Source organism: Mesoplodon densirostris, chromosome 12 (genome assembly GCF_025265405.1).
Source record: "Mesoplodon densirostris isolate mMesDen1 chromosome 12, mMesDen1 primary haplotype, whole genome shotgun sequence".
Lineage (NCBI taxonomy): Eukaryota > Metazoa > Chordata > Mammalia > Artiodactyla > Ziphiidae > Mesoplodon > Mesoplodon densirostris.
Genome location: NC_082672.1, coordinates 49,672,832 through 49,695,999, shown reverse-complemented (window position 1 = coordinate 49,695,999; position 23,168 = coordinate 49,672,832). Strand labels below are relative to the sequence as shown.

Below are 23,168 nucleotides of genomic sequence, written 5' to 3'. Positions count from 1 at the left end.
GATGAACACCTGTGGCATGAAGATCCAAACGCTGGAGAGGTAAATGCAGAATGGGGCCGCGATGCTCCCCACACGGCCCACCGTGCTGCCACTCCCCACAGCCAGCGACCTGGAAACGCGGAGAGGATTAATACAGCAGCAAGAACAGAAGACAAGAAAGGCACAGGATGCAGAGAGTGAGGGAACAGCTGCCCAGAGCCCCTGTCCACCCTTCCAGCAGAGAATAAATAGTAAAACTTAACTTAGCTTAATATACTTGGAAATAATTTTACTTTAATTTTTTAAGAATTGTTCATGATTTATATTCTCATTCTGTGAAAGAGCAGTGTAAACAAGCATGAAGATAATTCAAGACAATTCAAGACCAAAAAAGAAGGTAAACCAATCATCATCAGCTATGCAGATGAGGCCCTTACATATACTCATTGAGTCTAATATTGCAGATAACATCAGTCTTCTAGAGCAGTTTATTTGGGGTATGGAGCGGGGATTTGGGAAAGAAAAAGATTTATATCTATGGAACATCCTATTTCAGTGTTTTAAAGTCAAGCAATATCTTAATGTGCTTTCCTTTAAAAGTTATTTAAACCTTATAGAATGTCTAGTAGGAAGCAAAGAATGTGCCTTCAACATGAATAAGTATCTCTTATTAAGCCTAGGAGAAAGGCCCCAGGAGAAACCAAACCTGCCAAACAGCTTGATCTCAGACTTCCAGCCTCCACAACTGTGAGAAAATTCACTTCTGTTGTTTGAGCCCCTCAGTCTGTGGTGCTTTGTTATGGCGGCCCTAACAAACTAACACAACTGACATCAGGACATCAAGAGATACAACCTGAGAAAATTAGCCTTGAGTCGATGTTAAGTCAACTGTATTTGAGACTTAAAATGGTTTTAGGATAATAAGAGTGTTATTTCAAAACAAGTTCTTTAATATCCTTGCTAATGACGTATAGACAAAGCCTCAGATTCAGAATTAGCATCATCATGTAACCCTCCCATAGCTCGGAGCTCCAGTAACTTCTATGGAAAGATAGCATTTATACTCAAAGGCCAGATGTAATCAAATGACACATAAGTGAAAGATAACAAGAAAACAACAGAAAAATAAGTAACTCTTACCTTACAGTGGTTGGATACAGCTCTGCTGTATAAAGGTATATAAGGCCAAACGCTGCCCCTATGGAAAATTTTCCAGCCATAGTTGCCACTACACACCAAACATGGTAATCCTGAAAAAATATATATTAGCAAAATAGACCATCATTTTGTCATCAGGTAATACTTTTAAAAGAAAAATAGAAAATCCTTAAAATTATTACTTAAAACTTTCTAAGTCTCCAGTATTTTTCAGAACAATGAAGAGTTTTATTTTGTAAACTCGACGCATGGTCTGCAAAAGCTTTCCATCTTTATGAAATTTAGAGGAAAGTTTTATTGTGCCTCCCTGCAGCCTTGGAGATTTCAAATTACCAAATAAGAAAAGCTATTTGGGAAGAGACACTTTGGAATGAGACCCTCCCAGATGGTTTCTTCTGTTGTCCCTGACATGTTCTACTTCCTGCAGTGGTTCTCAGAGACCTCCCACAGTCCATCTTTTCTCTCCTCCTCTGTCTGCCAGCTGGGTGTTGAGACCCAGGTGACCTTGGAGCTCATGTGTGAGGAGTGGCAGCACCTCTGTCAACCCGAGTCCCTGAATGATTCCATGGAGCCAAACACCCCCTTCACCACTCCCACAGCCACCAACGAGGTACACCCACATCGAACTTTCTATGAGCAAGAAATAAATGTCTATGATGTGAAGTTACTGAGATTTAGTGGTGCCTCCACTAAGGCAACCAGTGTCACCTTGTCACCTTAATTACTATTGTAGATGATATTTGTTGAATGAATTAATGGGACTTAAAATTTTTTGTATTGTGTTGACATTACCATTTGGAGAGAAGTTTTATTAGAGGGGAAAAATTTGTGGCTAAGGGTTAGTACTCTATTTCTAGAAATCCCCATCAGCCACTTTCCTGTCTTCCACATTACCACTGGGGCTTAACCACCGTAGAACCTGAAGGTTCTAGGGTTTCCCTAAATCTTCACCGCTCAAAGACAGCTGCCATCAACTCAACAAATATAACTGCAAGCTACTTAAAAACACAAACAAAAAGGGTATGGATGAAGCTCCCTCAAATTGGCAGAGACCTCCTTGTCTTAGGCAGCTTTAATTGATGTGTATCAGTTGTATATATCAATCACCTGGAAACGTCAATACATAAAACATTTGATTCACCAAACCTGACAATTAAGTGAAGCGTTACTACAAAAGGAAGTCACTGGTTAGCTTAAGTTAAACTTCAAACAATATGCAAAACTTAAAATGCCTTGATCTAAATGTTGAGATACTATTGCTTAATAATTATTAAATCGATTTAAAACAAAGTATTATAAAGTATTGTTATAGTGACCATATTTTCCATATTGAGAATGAAAATACAGGTTTTCCATTCTGGGGGGAAAGAGGAGAGCACCTCTGGGTGGAAGAGGTGTTCTAGGGGGTGGAGTTTGCCAAAATACAGGAATGTGAAAGTCGTTTCAGTAGTTTATGGCACTGTTTCTCACTAAGAAATTGAATTTTAAAAACAGGCTCCTCAGGGGACTTATGCACACTAGAAATTGGAAACTACTAATCTACCACAGTGAAAAAAAAAACAAGACTACTTAAACTGGAACAATCCTGAGCATAAGACTCATCATATCTTTCAGCTGTCTCCATGGCTCCCTCCCTCCTTCAGGTTTCTGATCAAACATCACCTTCTCTGAGAGGCACACCATCCTCAATCACCTTAGATAAAATAAAATAGTTCACATGTGCGTTCCCCCTCCATACACAGTCATTCTCCATCCCTCGTCCTATTTTGTTTTTCTTCACTATACTCAGAGAAACTTGACCTACTGCACATCCTCAGCACCTAGAAAAGAACCTGGCACATACTAGATGCTGGATAGATCTTTCATGAATGAATAAAAGTTTAAGATGATGATAATTACTGGAAGGTGCAATCTACTCTTCTCACTCAGGATGATCATGTTGGCAAAATACAACAGTGGCCATCTCTCAGAAGTGGGATTATAGGCTTTTCCCCCTACCCCCGCCCCACATTTCTTTTTTTCCTTAGATTTTCAACTATCTGTGTAACAGAGAAAGAATCACTTTTAAAGAAAACATTTAAAATACTATGTACAGCATATACTCTATCCATATGTCTTAATTCATCTTCATATTCATAAGCTGAAAAGGCTCCCATCACACTGTCATAGTATAACTAACCATTCCCTAAATAAAACATAAAGTAACTCACCTTGGGGATCACCATAATCACACCATTGGTCACTGCACTTGAGAGAAGGGAGAAAACCAGAATGCTTCTTCTCCCCACATGGTCCATCCCGAAGCACACAAAGATGTAGGCAGGAATTTCCACTGCACCTGTCATGGAGCAAAATGATGCACCTCAATAAGCCACAGTGTCCAACTGAACAAGGGGACCCTGCCTTCTAACCCACCACCCAAAAGGAATGGTCAGCTCTCTCTCTGCTTCCAGGGGCTTCTAAGAACTATCTAACAACTGCCTGAGAGGCAGCAAGCCCCACGACTTTTAAACTCACTGAAGTGGGCAGGATGTTTGCTGTGACGTGCACTAATGCTCACATAATCTGCCTAGCACTTATCACCTGTCTTCAGAATCTTATCCCGGACTAGGCAGGAAGCTCCCCAGGACACAACACAGTGACGGAAGCATGGGCTGGTTGAATGAATAAATATGTAACTTAATAGGCAACATTGATCTTTTTTGACCTTTGGCTTCTGCTTGGCAGAACTATGGGGAAATGTTTGTACTGTAACTTCGAACATAGCAATTAAAGTAGAAAATTCAGTGCCAGCTTTACATCTATCAGACAGAATGCATCAGGGAGCAAGCAAGAAGTTCTCTCAGCAAAACCGAACAAACTCAATAATAGCCTTTGAGAAACTGTCACTGCTTACTAGCCTAGCTTGTCCACGTAATTCAAAGGTCTGTTCTTTCGACCCTCCGGAGCTTGCCTAACCTCAGGACACTACCCACCGCTGCCTTTTAGGACTGATGTGCATTTTTCCATTCAACTACAGAATGCTGCAAGCACCTGGACTGGCAGGTCTGGGTCTACATGTCTCCTACAGTTTTGGGAACATATCTCTGCAGGTGAACACATATTTTCTGAGTTAACATTCTTAGCAGTACATCAGAAATTAAATTCAGTTGCAGCTGCTCAGGAAAAAAAAACAAAAAAAATGGCTGGGCAAAGACAAAAAAATAACATTCTGCGCCCCATTGGAGAGACAGCCTCCCTCCTTTTCATTAACATGGAAAATAAACAACTTCAGAGAAAAGGCCTCCCTTTCACAGACCCTGCTGTAGGGTCCACGTCTCCAGGCCCGAACAGTAGGTACATCTATTACTCTACTCTTTTGTTTGTTTGTTTGTTTATCAAACACTTTTCAAGGTCAAATAAATCAATGATTCTCCAAAGAACCTCATGGGAATAGGCCTGGATTATTACCCCCCCTTTCCAACTCAGATTAAATGACTTGAGCCCAGTGAGTAAGTGACGGCTCAGGGACTGGTCTTTGGGAGCCAAGGCCCCTTTCCTGCAAACTCCCTCCCTCATGTCTGGTTCCCTCCATGTCTGACTCAGGGCTCCCCTCTCTACAGCACTGTATGCAAGGCCACCACCCAACTTCCTGGAGTCTAGCAAAGCTGCACAGCAACTGGGAAACAGCTGAAGAGACCTTTTTTTTTTTTTTAAAAAAAAAAAAGACACATTTATTCAGCGTCATGATCAGACTATTACATTTAGCAATCAACAGCATGGGTGCAAGAAAAAAAAATCTACATTAAAACCCTTTGTTGGAATGCTTTACACTTTCCACAGAACAGAAACTAAAATAACCTGTTATACAATTAGTCACAAATACAGTCCTCGAGTTTTGCCCATACACATGAATATGGTCTAAAACATGTCTTCTTTGTAGCAGCTAGGCCCTGCCACCACTGTGCTTGGCTGAGTTCACAAATCTGTTGTAACCTGTAGCTTCCCTGTCACTTCTCTGGCTCTCCTCTCCTGCTAAGCTTTGTTTCCTGGCAGTCATCAAAACCTTCTGCCACCGCCATAGCTACTGCTGCTGCTGGAACCACCATAGACACCTTGGTTTCGGGGTTTGGCAAAGTATTGGCCTCCACCACCATAGGGGCCAGAACTTCTGCCTCCAAAGTTTCCTCCTTTCATGGGTCCAAAATTGGAAGAGTGATTGTTGTAACTGCCCAAATCATCGTAGCTTCCACCACCTCCAAAATGGCTTCCATCGTTACCAAACCCATTATAGCCGTCCCCACGGCCACCATATCCCCCCCCACCACGGCTGCCACCAAAGCCACCTCGACCACTGAAGTTTCCTCCATGACCAAAGTTGTCATTTCCACCAAAACCACCTCCACGACCACCACCAAAGTTTCCAGAACCACTTCGACCTCTTTGGCAGGATGAGGCACTAGCCATCTCTTGCTGAGACAGGGCTTTCCTTACTTCACAGTTGTGGCCATTCACAGTGTGGTATTTCTGAAAGACAGTCTTGTCTACGGAGTCATGGTCCTCAAAGGTTACGAAAGCAAAGCCTCTCTTTTTGCCACTGCCTCGATCAGTCATGATTTCAATCACTTCCATTTTCCCATACTGTTCAAAATAATCTCTTAGATGATGTTCTTCAGTGTCTTCTTTAATGCCACCAACAAAAATCTTTTTCACAGTTAAGTGGGCACCAGGTCTTTGAGAATCTTCTCTTGAGACGGCCCTCTTTGGTTCCACAACTCTTCCATCCACCTTGTGTGGCCTTGCATTCATGGCCGCATCCAACTCCTCCACAGTGGCATATGTGACAAACACGAAGCCTCTGGAGCGTTTGGTGTTTGAATCCCTCATTACCACACAATCTGTGAGCATTCCCCACTGCTCAAACTGGCTCCTCAGACTCTCATCGGTTGTTTCAAAGCTCAAACCTCCGATGAAGAGCTTCTGCAGCTGTTCGGGCTCTTTGGGTGACTCTGACTTAGACATGACGGCAGTGGAGGGGGGCGGGGGAGATGTTAACGATGCTTACTCGGCGGCGTCCACGAGCAGAAAGTGAAGAGACCTTTTAAAGTATATTCCACCTTGATGTTTCTTGAGTTGTTGTATAGATGCTGCATCTAAATTTTGACTTGACTATGTCTGGGATAGAAATGGTGCAACCAGGGCTTCCCTGGTGGCGCAGTGGTTGAGAGTCCGCCTGCCAATGCAGGGGACACGGGTTCGTGCCCCGGTCCGGGAGGATCCCACATGCCACGGAGCAGCTAGACCCGTGAGCCATGGCCACTGAACCTGAGCGTCCAGAGCCTGTGCTCCGCAACGGGAGAGGCCACAACAGTGAGAGGCCCACGTACCATAAAAAAGAAAAAAAAAAAAAAAAAAGAAAAAAGAAATGGTGCAAGCAATGAGTCCCAATCTGTCTGGGATTAAGACCATGTGCCCTTATCTTCTTTACTTTATTATGTATAACCCCATTCTGCTCCTATCTCCACATAACCTCAAAGATACGTCTTCAGGCTACTGTAGCATTTATCACCTGCAAGTAGCAAAAAACCTAAGCTGAAATTCCCACCAGCACCAAACCATCTCAGGAGATGAAAACTTGTTCAAAAATTTCACAGCACGGAAGTGTTGGCTAGAAGCGCCTGTCAGGCAGAGGGATGCTGGCAAGGGTAATGACATGAAAAATCAAAGGCAGTGGAGACTATAAAACCATGGTATTTGTCTTGGAAACATTTTTATATTTATGAGACTTCCCAGTTTCTTGAGAATTTACATCTCCATCAAAATTAAGACTATAGCATAAAGATCTAAAACTCCAGCACTCCTAAGCTTCCCCATGCCACCCCCCACCCTACTTCATTCTCCTACCATTTGCTGCTCTGTTCTACAAATACTGCATCCTTTCTTCAATTGACACATAGAATGTGTTTGAAGTCAAGATAGGGTCTTTTTACAAACTTGTTGGTCTGCCCAAAAAAAGAGTAAAGTTTTTTTCTTAAAATTACTTCTCTCATAATTTCTGCTGAGCTATAATAAACAAAAACAGGTGTCTCATTAGAGCACTTTAATGAGAAGGGATGTTAGCTATGTATAAAAATTTTAAAGCAAACTTTTCTGGGGATAATATCAAATACAAGCAGCCTACACAGAAGTAACCAGCTGGACAAATGCATTCCAGATAATTCTCTCGTGTCTGGTATGAATTTGGTTTACCCTAGGAGTCACGCCTCAAGCTATCACAGCAGTATCTGAAGCTATTTTAACCTGCTACTGAATTAAAAGAAGCATGACAACATAAATTACAGTTGCATGTATTTAGGTTATTTTACTGACTAAAATTCCTAAATTAAGGACATTTGAAGGTAGAAAGATACCAGAAGATCTCCAAGACATGTTAAATATTAAAAGGAATGCAACTTGCAAAGAACAGTATGTAGTGAATAATCTCATTTATGTTAAAATATAAAACGTTTATCTGCACAGATGTATGGAGATGCATAAAAAGAGATCTGAGAGTACAAGCCAAAGGTTATAGAAGTTACCTCTGAAAGATAGTTCTGAGATGGCAATGGGCTTAAAGAAAGGGAGCAAACAAGGAGAAGAGGCAGAAGAGGAAGGAGGGACTCAAGTCTTCTAACTGTTTGCATTGTTTTAAAGAGAATATATACATGTGTAACACTAAAAGAGACCATAATCACGTAGTTGGCAGTATTGTTCCTGGTAGAAAAAAAGACAATAGAAACACTCTCAAAACTTGGTAGAAATTTCACTTCATGGCTACAACTTAAATGTAATTTAATCACTTACCCATGAGGAAGAGGTTTAAATATTCATTGCCTCCCAAATTAACAGAATTCAAGGAGAAAGTGTAGAACCCCAAACACCCCGTGAACCAAATCAGCCAAACAATAAGTGTCCTTGTTCCAATACTCCAGTCATAAAACAGATCTGATAGGGTGTGCTTCTCAACTTGAGAGGGCTTATTACCAGCAGAACCATTGTGATCCAGTGATAAAAGTTCTGACAGTTTACAGGATCTCGTCCTATTCCACTTGGCCATCGTATCAATTACTTTTTGTGCTTCTTCATATTTTCCCTCTGAGAGAAGCCAAAAAGGTGTCTCTGGGAGCATCCAACAGCACAGGACAAAGGGGACAGTCACTGTGGAGAGGACTATCTGATAGATCCACCAGGTCCTGACCAAGTAGCCCGTCAAAGCCACCACCATGGTTCCAAAAGCAAAAAAGGAATGCAAGTGGATGGATGCCCACGTCCGAGACTTCATGCCGACAAATTCTGTCACATAGACAAACACCACCACGAGATAGCCACTTCCAGACTGCAAAACAAAGCAGGGAGGGTGGTCCAGATTTAAGGTCACACACGTAACTACTAAGGAGTCCAATCTCTCTGCAAATCACACATAGGCAAGAAAGAAAATGACAAAGCATTTTTTTCTGAAACCCATATCATATTTATACAATGGCATTTAATCCGATCCATCCTTCTTCTTTAAATGGGTCCTTTCATCTTCCCACACCCTGTCCACCCCAAATGGCAAAACTTGAGTGGTTATGCATGATATAAATGTTAGACGCTGCCTTTTGCTTCATTTAAATATTCCTTTACAGCGTGAATTTATGTCTCAGTTCCTTGCAAATGTGTGTATCAATTTATCTATATAGAGAAGAGCCTTATTATCAAATCCTAAATTTTAAATGGGGGCAAACAATTTATGGTAACTAGTGAGAAGAAAAAAGATTTGATTAAAACTTCATTTTGACAGGCAATAGCAATAACAACAACAAAAAAACCAGACAAACTGCACTTCAGGGAAATTCAAAATTTCTGTGCATCAAAGGGCACTATCACCAGACTGAAAAGCCAACTTACAGAATGAGATATATGCAAATCATATATCTGATAGGAGACTAACATCCAGAATATGTAGAGAACTCCTAAAACTCAACAATAAAACAAACCCTTACAGGATATTTGGTTCTGACAGAAACATCCACAAAACATTCAGTCCACACCAAAAGGTCCTTGAAATTTGCTCTTATCCAAAACATCCATGAGCATATTTGGTCTACGCCAAATGGTTTTGGACAGGACCAAATATCAAGTACCTTTTGGCCTGGACCAAATGTTTTATGGATGCTTTGGACGGGACCAAACGTCTGCTAACCAAACAATCAAATTCAAAAAAGGATTTTTCCAAAGAAAATACAGGAATGGCAAATAGCACACAAAAAGATGCTCAGCATTACTAATCATTAGGGAAATGCAAATCAAAATCACAATGAGATGCCACCTCATGGCCATTAGGATGGATAGTATCAAAAAAACAAAAAGAAAAACAAACAGGGCTTCCCTGGTGGCGTAGTGGTTGAGAGTCCGCCTGCCGATGCAGGGGACACGGGTTCGTGCCCCAGTCCGGGAAGATCCCACATGCCGCGGAGTGGCTGGGCCGGTGAGCCATGGCTGCTGAGCCTGCGTGTCTGGAGCCTGTGCTCCGCAACGGGAGAGGCCGCGGCAGTGAGAGGCCCACGTACCACAAAAAACAAAAACAAAAACAAAAACAAAAAATAACAGGTGTTGGTGGGTATGTGGAGAAATCAGAACCCATATGCACTATTGGTAGGAATGTAAAATGGTACAGCTGCTGTGGAAAACAGTATGGGAATTCCTCAAAAAATTAAGAATATTATTACCATATGATCCAACAATCCTATTTTGGGAATATACCCAAAAGAACTGAAAGTGAGATCTCAAAGAAATATTTTTATACCCATGTTCATAACAGCATTATTCACAGTAGCTAAAATGTGGAAGCAAGCCAAGCATCCATCAACAGATGAATGGATAAGCAAAATGTGGTATATACATACAATGGAGTATTACTTAGCTTTAAAAAAGGAATATTCTGACATATGCTCCAACATGAATGAACTTTGAGGACATTATACCAAGTGAAATAAGCTAACTCCAAAAAGACAAATACTATGTGATTCCATTTTTATGAGGTACCTAGAGCAGTCAAATTCATAAGACAGAAAACAGGATGGTGGTTGCTAGGGGTTGGGGGGAAGAGGGAATGGGGAGTTATTGTTTAACGAATATAGAGTTTCAGATTTGCAAGATGAAAAGAGTTCTGGAGATGGATAGTGGTGATGCTTGCACAACAATATAAAGGTACTTAATATGTACTGAACTATATGCACTTAAAAATAATTAAGATGGTAAATATTGTTATGTGTATTTTACCACAATAAAAAAATGGGAGAAAAAACTTTATTTTGAAAATAGGCCTATCTTTTTTTTAAATAAATAAATTTATTTATTTATGGCTGCATTGAGTCTTCGTTGCTGCACGTGGGCTTTCTCTAGTTGCAGCAGCGAGCGGTGGGGGGGGGCTACTCTCTGTTGCGGTGCACAGGCTTCTCACTGTGGTGGCTTCTCTTGTTGCACTGGCTCTAGGCACGCGGGCTTCAGTAGTTGTGGCTCGCAGGCTCTAGAACACAGGCTCAGTAGTTGTGGCACATGGGCTTAGTTGCTCCGCGGCATGTGGGATCTTCCCGGACCAGGGATCAAACCCATGTCCCCTGCATTGGCAGGCAGATTCTTAACCACTGCACCACCAGGGAAGCCCCCCAAAATAGGCCTATTTTAATTTAACAAAATTTAGATTATAATAACAATATGTGACCCCTCATGGGATAAACAAAGAATGAAACAAATGATGGATTTTTGTTTGTGTGTGTGAAGGGGGGTGGTGGTGAAAGGATTAGAATTTTTCCTTCAAAATTATTTCACATTTGACTTTTATAAAATAAATCATAAAATTAATTTTTGCAAAGTTATTCTAGAGTGCCATTGATTTCTCCAAAGGCCTCTCTTAATCCTTTGATATTTGAATCATACTCTTTTGAAGGCTCATCTTGTCATTATCCTTGTGGATGTTAATTTCTTCAGAAGTTAACTGGTTTCTATATGGGAAAAGAATCTAAAAAAGAGTAGATATATGTATATGTATAATTGATTCACTTTGCTGTACAGCAGAGACTAACACAACATTGTAAATCAACTATACTCCAATAAAAATTAATTGAAAAAAAAGGTAACTGGTTTATCTCTGCCAGATCCCAATTGGTCAAGGGATCTGTGTAGGATTCAGGCAGTTTTCCCCCACTGCTTTCAAAGACTTTCTGTAATCTAGAATCTTTTGTAAGATCTGCAATTTCGCTTTGCATCAGAGTCACAAAGAGGCTAGCCTACTAGCAGTAAGCAGAGAGGTGCTTGATGGGGACTATTGTATTAATGGTCAGTTTCATATTTTGTGGCAACAGCTTTTATTTCCCCACGAAACCTTGTCATTGCAAGACTCAGATAATGAACCCTGATAATGAGGACTCCCATACTGAAGAATCCAGTTGTTTGGTAAATTTAAACCTTCAAATACTACAAATTTCCCCATTAAAGTAAGTTATAACATCAGTCCCCAAAATGTTTTTTTCAGTGCCAGTTCTTTTTGTGTTCACTCCCACTTCCTACTGGTTACTTCTGTCACTGGGTTCAAACAATCCATTGCACAACTACCTAAATAATTCCAGAAGCCTCCTTGACACCATTCATACCTGTCACCTCCACTGATAACACTCTATTCCTCACATCTACCCTGACCCCACCCCCAATATAGCAGCCAAAATGATCACTTCACCCCTGAATTCACTGAACTCCTTCAGGGGATTCCCATTGCCTTTAGGAAACCAGGCAAACTCTTTGTCATCCCACAAGGCCCTGCCTCGTCCTCTCTCTCTCCTTCAGCCGTATCACATATTTCACCTCCTTTCTATTCTCCAGGCATGGGGACCTTCAGTTTCTTCACATCTCAGGGCCTTCTCACTTGCTGCTGCCTCTGCCTGGAAGGTTCTTCTCTCAGCCACCCCTCAGACTAAAAAGCCCCTGACTCTCCAGACTCCCCAACCCATTCCCCGCTGCGGGACCCCCTCCACTGTTAGTCCTCCATTGTCAACATTGCATGGATGTTTTAAATGGCCCGTCAGTGTCTTGACTTCCCCTACAATGTAGGGTTATTGAAACAGCTTGGTCAGGTTGACTTAGCATTACACTCTGTAGGCAGATCCATAAATGTGCTGAGTGAATGAATCTGCCTGCATCTTCCCTACTCAAAATTGTATCACAAATACATTTCCCATAAAAACCAAAGGAAGGAGCCACAGAAAATTAAGGCCACATTTTACAGATGTATTCTATGGGTGGCTGTCTCATGTTCTTGGCTCTGGAAATCAACTCATGGTATTTTGCAAGTCCAAAACAGATATTTTTAGAATTATCCTCTTCAGTCTTCCAAAAGAGGGCTCCATGCCCTCTCAAGTCCTGTCTGTGCCTCTGTTGTACCATCATTCTCACCAGAAGGTCTCTTATCAAATCTCACTCTGTAGCTACAGAGCCATTTTCTCTTATACCATCCTCAGTGGAGCAGAACTGCTGGTTGTTCTCTTTTGTATTAAAAACTCTCTACATTCCTAGATATATATACATTTTTTTAAGATGCAACACCTTCAATTCTCCTAAAGTTTTTTTAATGCATCCTCCTATCCTTGGCCATCTGTGTGGCTTTCTAGGAACCCTTCCCAGCCATCGATGCAGACTCCAAAAGAGGATACACCACCTTGCCCTCTGAGAGGGTGCCGTGACCTCTTCTTCTGAGATTGAAGTCCTTGGCTTCCCTCCAGACCCTTGGATCATCCATTCTGGTGAGAGGGGATGCATGCCCTATTCTGTGTTCAGCAAGATCACAAGCTCTCCCTGAAGATAAAACTTCACCTGGTTATCCTTGACCAGTGACCTCCAAACAGAAGCACTGCTGCTGTTGTTTGGTAATTTGGAAGCTGTCTGGAAGCCTCACCACGTGTGGAAACAGCTTCCTCACTCTCTGGTCCACTTCCAGTAATAGCACCCTTGTAGGGAGTGCCTAGTCCGTGCCAGGTACTGAACTGTGGATGCTTACATGAATCTCACCGAATCCTGGTAAGAGCCCGGTGAAGCAGGTATTATTTTCTACAGTTTATAGGTCAGAAATTAAGGTTTGACAAGGATAAGGTGTTTGCCCAAGGTCATACAGTTGAGAAGCCAATACATGACAAGGCTGGGATTCAAACTCATGCCCTTTCCACTCTACTCCCCGGTTTCCCGTAACAGAAATGCCCGATGCCTTCTTTAACTTTTTAAAAATTTATTTATTTATTTATTTATGTTTGGCTGTGTTGGGTCTTTGTTTCTGTGCGAGGACTATCTCTAGTTGTGGCAAGCGGGGGCCACTCTTCATCGCAGTGTGCGGGCCTCTCACTATCGTGGCTTCTCTTGTTGTGGAGCACAGGCTCTAGACGCGCAGGCTCAGTAGTTGTGGCTCGCAGGCCCAGTTGCTCCGCGGCATGTGGGATCTTCTCAGAACAGGGCTCGAACCCACGTCCCCTGCATTGGCAGGTGGACTCCCAACTACTGCGCCACCAGGGAAGCCCCCGATGCCTTCTTGTGTTCATTCTTCCTGCACATTATACAAACGACTTTCTTAACAATACACCTTAACCTTCTGTTTGGCTCATGCATACAAAGCCTGACTAGACCCATACAATTGCTCAGAAGTAAAATAAATTGTAGCGATTATTTGTAATGGCTACAAATAATGACTTTTTTTTTCTTTCTTTCCCCTTATGCCTTCCTCTCTCCCTCTTGTTCTCCCTGTCTCCTCTCTCTCTTTTGCTTTATAGTATCGGCTAGAATCCCCAGTACAATGCCAAGTGGAAGTGATGTTCCACAAATCCTTGCTGTTAGTAATCGTGAAATGTGGACCACCTGTCAGGTGTCGAGTCAAATGTAAAGTTTCTGCCTACTAAGCAACAATTTTTCACTTTAATAAGTTCCATTCTAAGCATAGGACACTAATATTCTACAGAAAGACTTCTGCAGTGGAGTGAACAAAGATTAGTCTTTGATCTCTCTCACTAGATTCTAAATGAACAAGACTAAGAGAGTTAAGGTTTAATATAAAAGTCCTGCAGTGGAATTAAAGAGGCAAAACAAAACAAAACAAACAAAAAAACCCCAACAACAACCCAACTCACGATAGCAAGAAGGAAGCGTGTGACTATGAAGCTGTAATAATCAAACGTGAATGCCGCTGCTATGCCAAACAAAAATACACCGGTGCTTGTGGCCCACAAGACAAGTCGTCTTCCTGCCCTGAAAAATAAGAATTACACAGAGGAAGGAGCAAGGTGTGGCTGCAACAGCTTAAAACATCCACTCTAATTCATGAAAGATAAGTGCTACGTATATTTTAATAGCTTATGTATCAATATTTGATTGTTGTTATTCATTTATTTTGAGCAAATCATGAGTAAACACACGATTTCTTCAAGAGGCCAGTTTTTCAGTGGACTGGCCTCCACCTGAGCTGCTAATATACACACTCGATCACTCTGGGTGGTCCCCAAAGGACCACCTAACCTGAGATTGGGAGCAAGGAGAGGGAAGATTTGTCCTTTCCCTGTCAGGACCTGCTCTGTGACCTGCTGGATCATCTTCTCTGTTGGGCTGGCTCAGCCCACCAAGGGGAGACAACTCTTACTAAGCCCCTCTAAAAACAGAAGTCTTGCTACATTCTGCTACTAGAATAAGCTGCTTACTTGCCCTATATTTTCACAATTGGGAAGTGCGTTTCTTTGCCTAAAAAGCAAACAAATAACAATTATATGCCTACAGACTTTAAAAAAATGAGATGTAATTCACATGCCATAAAATTCAACCTTTTAAAGTACACAATTCAGTGGCTTTTAGTGTATTCACAGAGTTGTACAACTCTTATTACTATCTAGTTCCAAGGCATTTTCATCACTCCAAAAAGAAACCACACCCAGGAGTCATCATTCCCCATGCCCTGCTCCCTCTAGCCCCTGACAGCCACTAATCTGCTTTCTGTTTTTACAGAGTTGCCTATTCTGGACTCTATATATAAATGGAGTTGCACAATATATAACCTGGCTTATTTCACTAAGCATTATGTTTTCAATCTTCATCCATGTTATAGTACTTCATTCCTTTTTATGACTAGATAACATTCCATTGCATGGCTAATACCACCTTTTGTTTATCCATTCATCAGTTGATGGACACCTGGATTATTTCTGCTTTTTGGGCTATTATGAATAACGCTGCCATTAATATTTGTGAACAAGATTTTGTGTAAAGTTATGTTTCAATTCTCTTGGATATATACCTAGGGGTGGAATTGCTGGGTCATAAGCTACTTTATGTTTAATTTTTTGAGGAACTGCCAAACTGTTTTCTAGGATGGCTGCCCCAGTTTTACAATCCCACCAATTTCTCCACATCCTTGGCAACACTTGCGGTTGCCTGTCTTTTTGATTATAGCCATTCTAGTGAGCAGGGGTTACCCCACTGTGGCATTGATTTACGTTTCCCTAATGATTAATGATGTTGAGCATTTTTATATGTGTTTTTTGGCCATTTGTATATATTCTCTGGCCAAATACCTATCCAGATCATCTGTCCATTTTTAAATTGGGTTATTTGTCTTCTTATTGTTGAGTTATAAGTGTTCTTTATATATTCTAGATACTAGACTATCATTAGATATGTGATTTGCAGATATTTTCTCCCTGTGAGATGTCCCTGACAGATAATTGTAAGGCAAAAAAAATATAGTCCTGAGATTCCAACCAACAGGCTTGCCCAGTGCAGCAGAGGGTATGCGAGCAAACTGGAAACTGTCACTTTCATGGCCTCAGCCTTCTCTGCTCCCACATGCATTAGTAGGGATTGTTGGCCCTGCACATAAATGTTCCCAATCTCATTTGATCCCTGAATGCCATTTAAAACTATTTTTCATCCCTCCCTGATCAACCCGCTGTACCACCCACAAAGTCTTCACTCTCAGCAGATGAGCAGCCCTCTCCTGCAGAGAACAGAGACCATCAAAGAGAAAGCCCCACAAGTTCCTGGTCTGCCCACCTGCCAACATGACCTGCATCTGCCTTCAGGCTTCTCTTCTTTCTTCCTCTCCAGAGACACACACCCTTTTCTCTCCAAATACCATTTTGCAGTCTTTGTATAGGATCATGTCCCTTCCTACCTCCTCTGAGGCCTTATTCTACCAATTACTTCTTTTTCCTCTGTCTTTCTCCTCTGACTTATCCCTTTCAGTTTAAGTCTCTTCCAGTCAAAGACAAGAACCTTCTCTGGATCCCATCACTCTGGTAGCCACTTTGCATCTTGTAGTTCCTCCACTGACAGACTTACCAAAAGGGAATATCTACCTCTTCATCTCCTATTTTGTTCCTTTCCCCACTGACACCCTAACTTCCACACTTCCCAGGAAGACAGTTATGAAGCAGAAGATTCTTAAACACTGAAACATAACTTCAATCACCAAATAATAACTAGACTCCACTTCTGCTCCAATTTCATTATTCATATGCCACCTCCTGGAGGGGATGTGTGTGTTGGGGGGAAAGACCTGGGTACTCCTCCCTTTAGGCTTCCACAGTCTTTGCCTCCATTGCTTTTACTTCTAGTATGGCCCTGGACAAACAAAGCTCTATAATTTTTATTTGGATGTGTTTGTTGGCCCCATTTGACTAGCACATCCTGAGGGCAGGGATTTCTGACCTAAGCAGGTGTTTTTAGGTTCCCAGTACCCAGCACATACCTGTAAAACTCACAACTATGGGGACCAAATAAATAAGTTCATCTCTGTACTTTAGGACAGATATGAAAAGTGTGGTCCATGTCCATATAGAGATGAACTTTGCTTTATTTTAAGAGCTACATATTCATTTTAATGTGTATTTCTTAAAAATATGGCTGGTATATCACACAGTTTCATAGATATTACTGCTTAGGACCAGACTATCCTCCTAAAAAGCAAGTCTATTTAAAGAAAAAAAATTCACTACTGAGTGGTTATATGTACCTACTGAGTGGTTATGTGTCCAAGGTAATTTTCTGTATTAATTTTGCAATAACCCTCTGAGGTGAGCGCTATTATTTTCATTGCCAGCTTACACATGGGATTCTGAAACACATGTTAGGCAATTCACCCAGGTCCCACAGCTAATAAATGGCAGAACACAGGCAGACTGTCTTCAGAACCCATCCCCTAAACACTATGTTATTTTGTGTCTCTAAATAACAGATCAGCAAGGAATTTAGATAGGAGGTATGAAAATGACTACAGTTTTGAACATAATTCCCTGTCCCCTAAGAAAATCAGAAAGGAAAATAAACCCTACACTGATGCAACAATACTAAACATTTCATTTTACCTGTCAGAAAGGTAGCCGAAGATCACCGCTCCCAGCAGGACTCCAAGCATAAATGTAGGCTGGATCAGCCTTCCAAACCATTCTCGGTTACACACCAGATCCCACTCAGTCACCACGGTGCTGTGCCACTTGCTCTTGTCATAGATGTAGCCATCCAAGCAAGGGAAACTACTCTTATGGCCGTTATAATCATAGTTCAAACTCGACTTGTCATCCCTCCGGAACCTGTGACAGCTTGTGAGCTCCCAAATCTCACCGTCCTGTAGCTGCACTATTATGTGATCTTCACGGCCTATGGAAAACTGGGTCCAGATGTCCTCCAACCTCCAACTAGAGATATCTTGGAAAAGAACCCGACTCACATTGCCTGGGGGCCTGCAAGTATGCTGTGGGGACACTGACAAGAACACAGAAGCCAAGTAATGGATACCACAAGAGATGTTCTGGAAGGCACATATAAAATAGAGGAATATCTGGTATCTGCAAAGAGAAAAAAAAAATCAAGTTATTATATCTGGCTTATGGGCTAAAAAAAGACATGCAAATATGAAAGGTCTCCATTATGCCTTAGCTTGGATAAAGGGATAAACACAGAAATAATTATAGATATGTGTGTATACATAGGTGTATATATCTGTCAACAGGGCCTAAAAGCGATGATATCCCAATAGCAACAAGCACATCAGTGCCCAGATCTTGGGCTCTAAATATCATTCTCCAATAAAAGGAACCAGGAAAAATGTCTGATTCTAAGACCAGGACAGGGAGAATACAAAATAAGCCTGGAGTATCAGAAAGTAAGGAAGCACTCAAAATACAAAAAAACGTGGTGGCATGTCAAGGGGACGGAGGAACCAGTATGAAAGAGCTCCCAAGGGGCTGTATGTATCAGAGGTTTGGCGCTCAGTCTGAATCCTGGCCTGCCACTCACTGCTAACGTGATGCTGGGAATACATGAAGGACCTGGCGGAGTCCCAGGGTTGTGCTCAGGAGAGCACCATGGTTGACAGCATGGACTGTGAAGGCCAATGGATGTCCAATTCTGCTCTGCTACTAACAGATTTGTGATTTAGGCGCAAGGCCTGGTTTTCTCATGTGTGAAATGAGTGATGCCACCAATATCATGGGACTGTAGTGAAGGTTAAAGAAGGTAACATGGGGCTTCCCTGGTGGTGCAGTGGTTGAGAGTCCGCCTGCCAATGCAGGGGACACGGGTTCGTGCCCCGGTCCGGGAGGATCCCACGTGCCGCGGAGCGGCTGGGCCCATGAGCCATGGCCGCTGAGCCTGCGCATCCGGAGCCTGTGCTCTGCAACGGGAGAGGCCACAACAGTGAGAGGCCCGCGTACCGCAAAAAAAAAAAAAAAAAAAAAAAGAAGAAGGTAACATGTACAAAGAACTTATGACAGAGCCAGGCACAGCTCAGCATTCAATAATGCAGGTATCAGGAGGAAGCAGGGGAGGGCTGGGACCTCCTGTTCCACCACTTCTTTTTTGTGGACACTGAGAATCATAACCAACATTTGTGCAACTTTCCACCCTGGAGAACAGCACATCATCATCTCTTCACCACAAGCCTGGGAGGGAGCTAAAGGCAGGAATGATTATAATTCTCACTTGGCAGATAGGAAACTGAGGCACAGTATTCCCATGGTCACGTTCGCGGTGAGTGGCAGGCCAGGATTCAGACTGAGCTCCCAACCTCTGATCGGCACGCTGTATGGCCCCTCACCCAGCTACCTCTCCTCCCAAAACGTTCCAGGTCAGACAGAGAAGTGTTTTCTCCATGAATGAATGAATGAATACACTTTAAAATTTTTAAATTAATTTGACAAATGAAAAGAGGGTGACAATCGTACAAAGGTTAAACCTAGGTCCCACCTTGCCGTAGCTTTGGGTCCTTGACCCACAGACTGAGGGACCTGTGGGGTCCTCAGTGTCCCAATCATTAAGATAAGGATTCACCCCCTTTGCAAGATTCCGTGGGCATCAAATAAAGCACTGTGTAGCTGGCACATATTAGGTTGCTATAGACGGAAAACAAAACAAAACAAAACAACAACCGCTAACGGTTGTTTCTGGAGCAATTCAATACCTGCCAGGCACCGAGGGAGACTCTACTGCGGGGCGGGGCGGGGCAGCAGTCGTCTGGGGAAATGAAAGAGGAGCCCGTTTGGCCGATTAGAGAAATGAGCCGCCAAGAACAGGCATTCCTCTACTCCTGTGAGCTGGCTTTCCAGCCGGGGCTCCGGACGCCGGCACCCGCAGACGGCGCGCCCCAGGTTCCACCTGCCAAGCGGTAGGCGCGCCGGACGAGCCCTGCAACCACCACTCCCGAAGCGAGCCCCAGCGCCCACTGCTTGCTCTGGGGAGGTGCCGCCACCAGAGTTCGAGAGGATGAGCCCAGCCAGGGCCAGGAGTCAGGACGCAGGCCTCCCGACTTCTCTGGGAAAGGACGGATGGAAATGTTTTCGGATCGCGAGCTCAGCGCGAGAACCCCGTCGCAACGGGAAGAAACAGACCCCACCGGCGCCTCCTCCCACTCGGCTCCCGCTCCGCACCCCCGGCACCGACCTCCCTCCTCACCCCCACTCCAACTCCCTACCTGCCAAAGTGCCCGACGCTGTCAAAAATCAGCTCCAAGTTGCCGGACCCCACGCTGCCGCACCCCATGCTGCCGCCGTGCCCCGCGCTCCTAAGCCGGACGCGCGAGGCTCGCCTAGAGCCGGGGGCTGCGGGCACAGCGCCCAGCCCAGCCCAGCCCAGCCCAGCCCAAGCCGGCCCCCGCCCGCCGCGCCTCGGCCCGCCCCGGCTTCTGCGTCCCCCGCGCGTCAAAGTGTTCGAGCCGCGCGCGGGGCCAGGCTTTGTTCCTCTCTCTTCCCATCGAGCGAGTCCCCGCCGCCGCGGCCTCTTTCGCAGTGCGCTGTGCTCCCGGAGCCCTCAGTAGCACGGTGCGCCCAGCCCCGCCACTTCCCGCGGCCTCCCCGCCGCCCCATCAGACCCTGGCCACTCACCACGTCCGTTTGGGTCGCCGCTCGAGGGAAGCGCCGGTGCCTGGGTAAAGGTTGTCGCCCGACAGCCCAAGGCGGGAATGCGGAGGCCGGGGTTCGGTCTGGAGCCGCGCACCTTACCTCCGTGGCTCTCAAACTTGTGCTTGAGTCTACCCCAGCACTTGGCTTTATATGCACATTTCTGGACTCCACTCTTGGGCACAAATATCGCTTTCTCAGAGAAGTCCACCCTTTTGAGGGCCAGGACAGGGATGTACAAGAGCAGGGCATAGAGAATGGATTCTGATGACCCTGAGAAGTGGCAGGATCTTGCAGAGCTCTGTGAAATATCTTATGCTAACCAAAGGGCAAAGGGAACTCCCTGGGTGGAAACTTAAGCAGAATAGTGAAAATAGCAAACTTGTACTTGAAGAGGATTTGAAAAAGAGGAAAGCGCATCTCCCGAAGTACCTCCCTTACCTACTTGTCACAAAGCCTGAAATAACACCGTTAATGATTTATTTATTTTTGCTATGAATAATTCTATTGAAATGCAAATGCTCCTGGAATGATTAATCCATTAAGTAATAAACAATTTGGAATGGATTTTTTTTAATTAGGTAGATTCTTACTAACTAGAAAGTCTTAAGGTTAGAAATGCTGGGGAGGTACACGTGGTGGGGGGAGGGGGGGAGATATGGGGAAAGTTGAACTTTTATCTGCTATTCTAATTACACCAAATAGGAATGGCACAACATAGATAAAATGGACAAATTCCCTGAAAGACACAAACTACCAACACCCACTCAAGAAAAATACAGATAACCAGAATAGCCCTATATCTATTAAAGAAATTGAATGTGTAGGTAAAAACCTTCCCGCAAAGAAAACCCGAGGCCCAAACATTTAAGGAAGATATAATACTGATTCTGCACATAACACTTCAAGAAAACTGAAGAGTAGGGAATACCTCCCAGCTCATTCTATGGGCCAGTATTATCCTGATACCAGAACCAGGCAAAGACATAAGAAAGCCACAGACCAGTATACCCCATGAAGATAGACATAAAAAATTCTTAACAAAAGTTTAGCTAATTGAATGCATCTTTCTATAAAAAGGACAATACATCATGACCAAGTAAGGTTTATTCCAAGAAAGCAAGAGTGGTTTAACATCTGAAAATCAATCAATAAAATTCACCATACTAACAAACTAAAAAAGAAAAACCATATGATTATCTCAATAGATGCAAAAAAAGCATTTGACAAAAAACCTAACATCCTTTCATAATAAAGACACTCAACAAACTAGGAATAGAATGTATTATGATCTGTTTCTGCCCATAGAACACTTATGACATGAAATGTGTGGGTTTTTGCTCATACCAACAACCAATTCTCCAACTCTCCAAATACCAGCTGGGTTACCTAAATGTAATTCAAATCTGACACCAACTATTGGAGTTAGCATCAGATCCCACAAGTTGAGGGCTCAGTCCCACAATACTGTCCCCTATTTCAGATGCCGATCACAAGTCCGAGGCTTCCCGTAATTCTGATAAACTGACAAAAATCAGGGTTCCCACTACCCCCTCCTCAGTTTCAATAATTTGCTAGAACAGCTCATAGAATTCAGGAAAACACTTGACTTACATTTACCTGTTTATTATAACAGGTATTATAAAGGCTACAGATGAACAGCCAGATGAAGAGATACATAGCGCAAGGTACGGAGGAAGGAACACGGAAGGCACGCCACCTTTCCAGCACCCCATATGTTCACCAACCCAGAAGCTCTCTCAATCTCAATGGAGGTTACATTACACAGGCATGGTTGATTAAATCATTGGCCACTGGTGATTAACTCACACTCCAGCCCCTCTCCCTTCCTGGGAGGTCAGAAAGCAGGGCTGTAAATTACAACTCTCTAATGCCTGCCTTGGTCTTTCTAGAAACCAGCTCCCATTTTTAAGTTATCCAGGGGCCTCCAGCCACCTGTCATCTTATTACCATACCAGAAAGACACCTTTATCACCCTAGAGATTCTAAGGGTCTTAGAAGCTCTTGTGTCAGGAACTGGGAATTAAGACCAAATATGATAACAACAGATCCTCCTATCACCCCTATCACTCAGGAACTTACAAGGGCTTTAGGAGCTCTGTGTCAGGAACTGAGAATTAAGACGGAATATGTATTTCTTATTATATCACAGTATCACAGAAGGGAATTTCCTCAATCTGATAAAAGTCATCAACAAAAAACTCATAGCTAATGGCATACTTAATATCTGAAAGACTGAACACTTTCTCCCTAAGATCAGGAATAAAATAAGGATGTCCGCTCTCACTGCCACTATATTGTACTGGGGGTTCAGGCAAGAAAAGAGAAAAAGAAAAAGTTCTCCAGATTGGAAAGGAAGAAGTAAAACTGTCTGTATTCACAGATGATATGATAATCTATGTAGACAATCTGATGGAGTTTACAAAAAAAAAAAAACCTATTAGAATAAGTGACTTTGGCAAAGTTGCATGATAACAAGATTAATATACAACAAATTAATTGTATGTCTATATGCTAGCAGTGAACAACTGGAAATTGAAATTAAAAAAACATTTTAATAGCACTGAAAACATAAATATTTAGGAATAAATCTAACAA

At 42.9% G+C, this 23,168-nt stretch overlaps 2 protein-coding genes across 2 annotated transcripts in view; both read right to left on the bottom strand.

Annotated features, from left to right (window-relative positions):
* SLC22A16 (solute carrier family 22 member 16) overlaps nt 1–20,193 on the bottom strand; it is a 28,018-nt gene extending 7,825 nt beyond the window's left edge. The window contains exons 1-7 of the mRNA XM_060115248.1: nt 20,126–20,193; nt 17,523–18,002; nt 14,301–14,418; nt 7,960–8,491; nt 3,348–3,475; nt 1,120–1,229; nt 10–109 (exon numbers count right to left, since the gene is read on the bottom strand). Coding sequence (XP_059971231.1) covers nt 10–109; nt 1,120–1,229; nt 3,348–3,475; nt 7,960–8,491; nt 14,301–14,418; nt 17,523–18,002; nt 20,126–20,193 — 1,536 coding nt within the window. The remainder of the gene's footprint in view (nt 1–9; nt 110–1,119; nt 1,230–3,347; nt 3,476–7,959; nt 8,492–14,300; nt 14,419–17,522; nt 18,003–20,125) is intronic.
* Nucleotides 5,161–6,173, bottom strand: LOC132500082 (heterogeneous nuclear ribonucleoprotein A1-like). Its single transcript, XM_060114950.1, has one exon. The coding sequence runs from the start codon at nt 6,136–6,138 to the stop codon at nt 5,176–5,178; it is 963 nt and encodes a 320-aa protein (XP_059970933.1). The 5' UTR covers nt 6,139–6,173; the 3' UTR covers nt 5,161–5,175.
* Nucleotides 20,194–23,168: the final 2,975 nt, after the last annotated feature.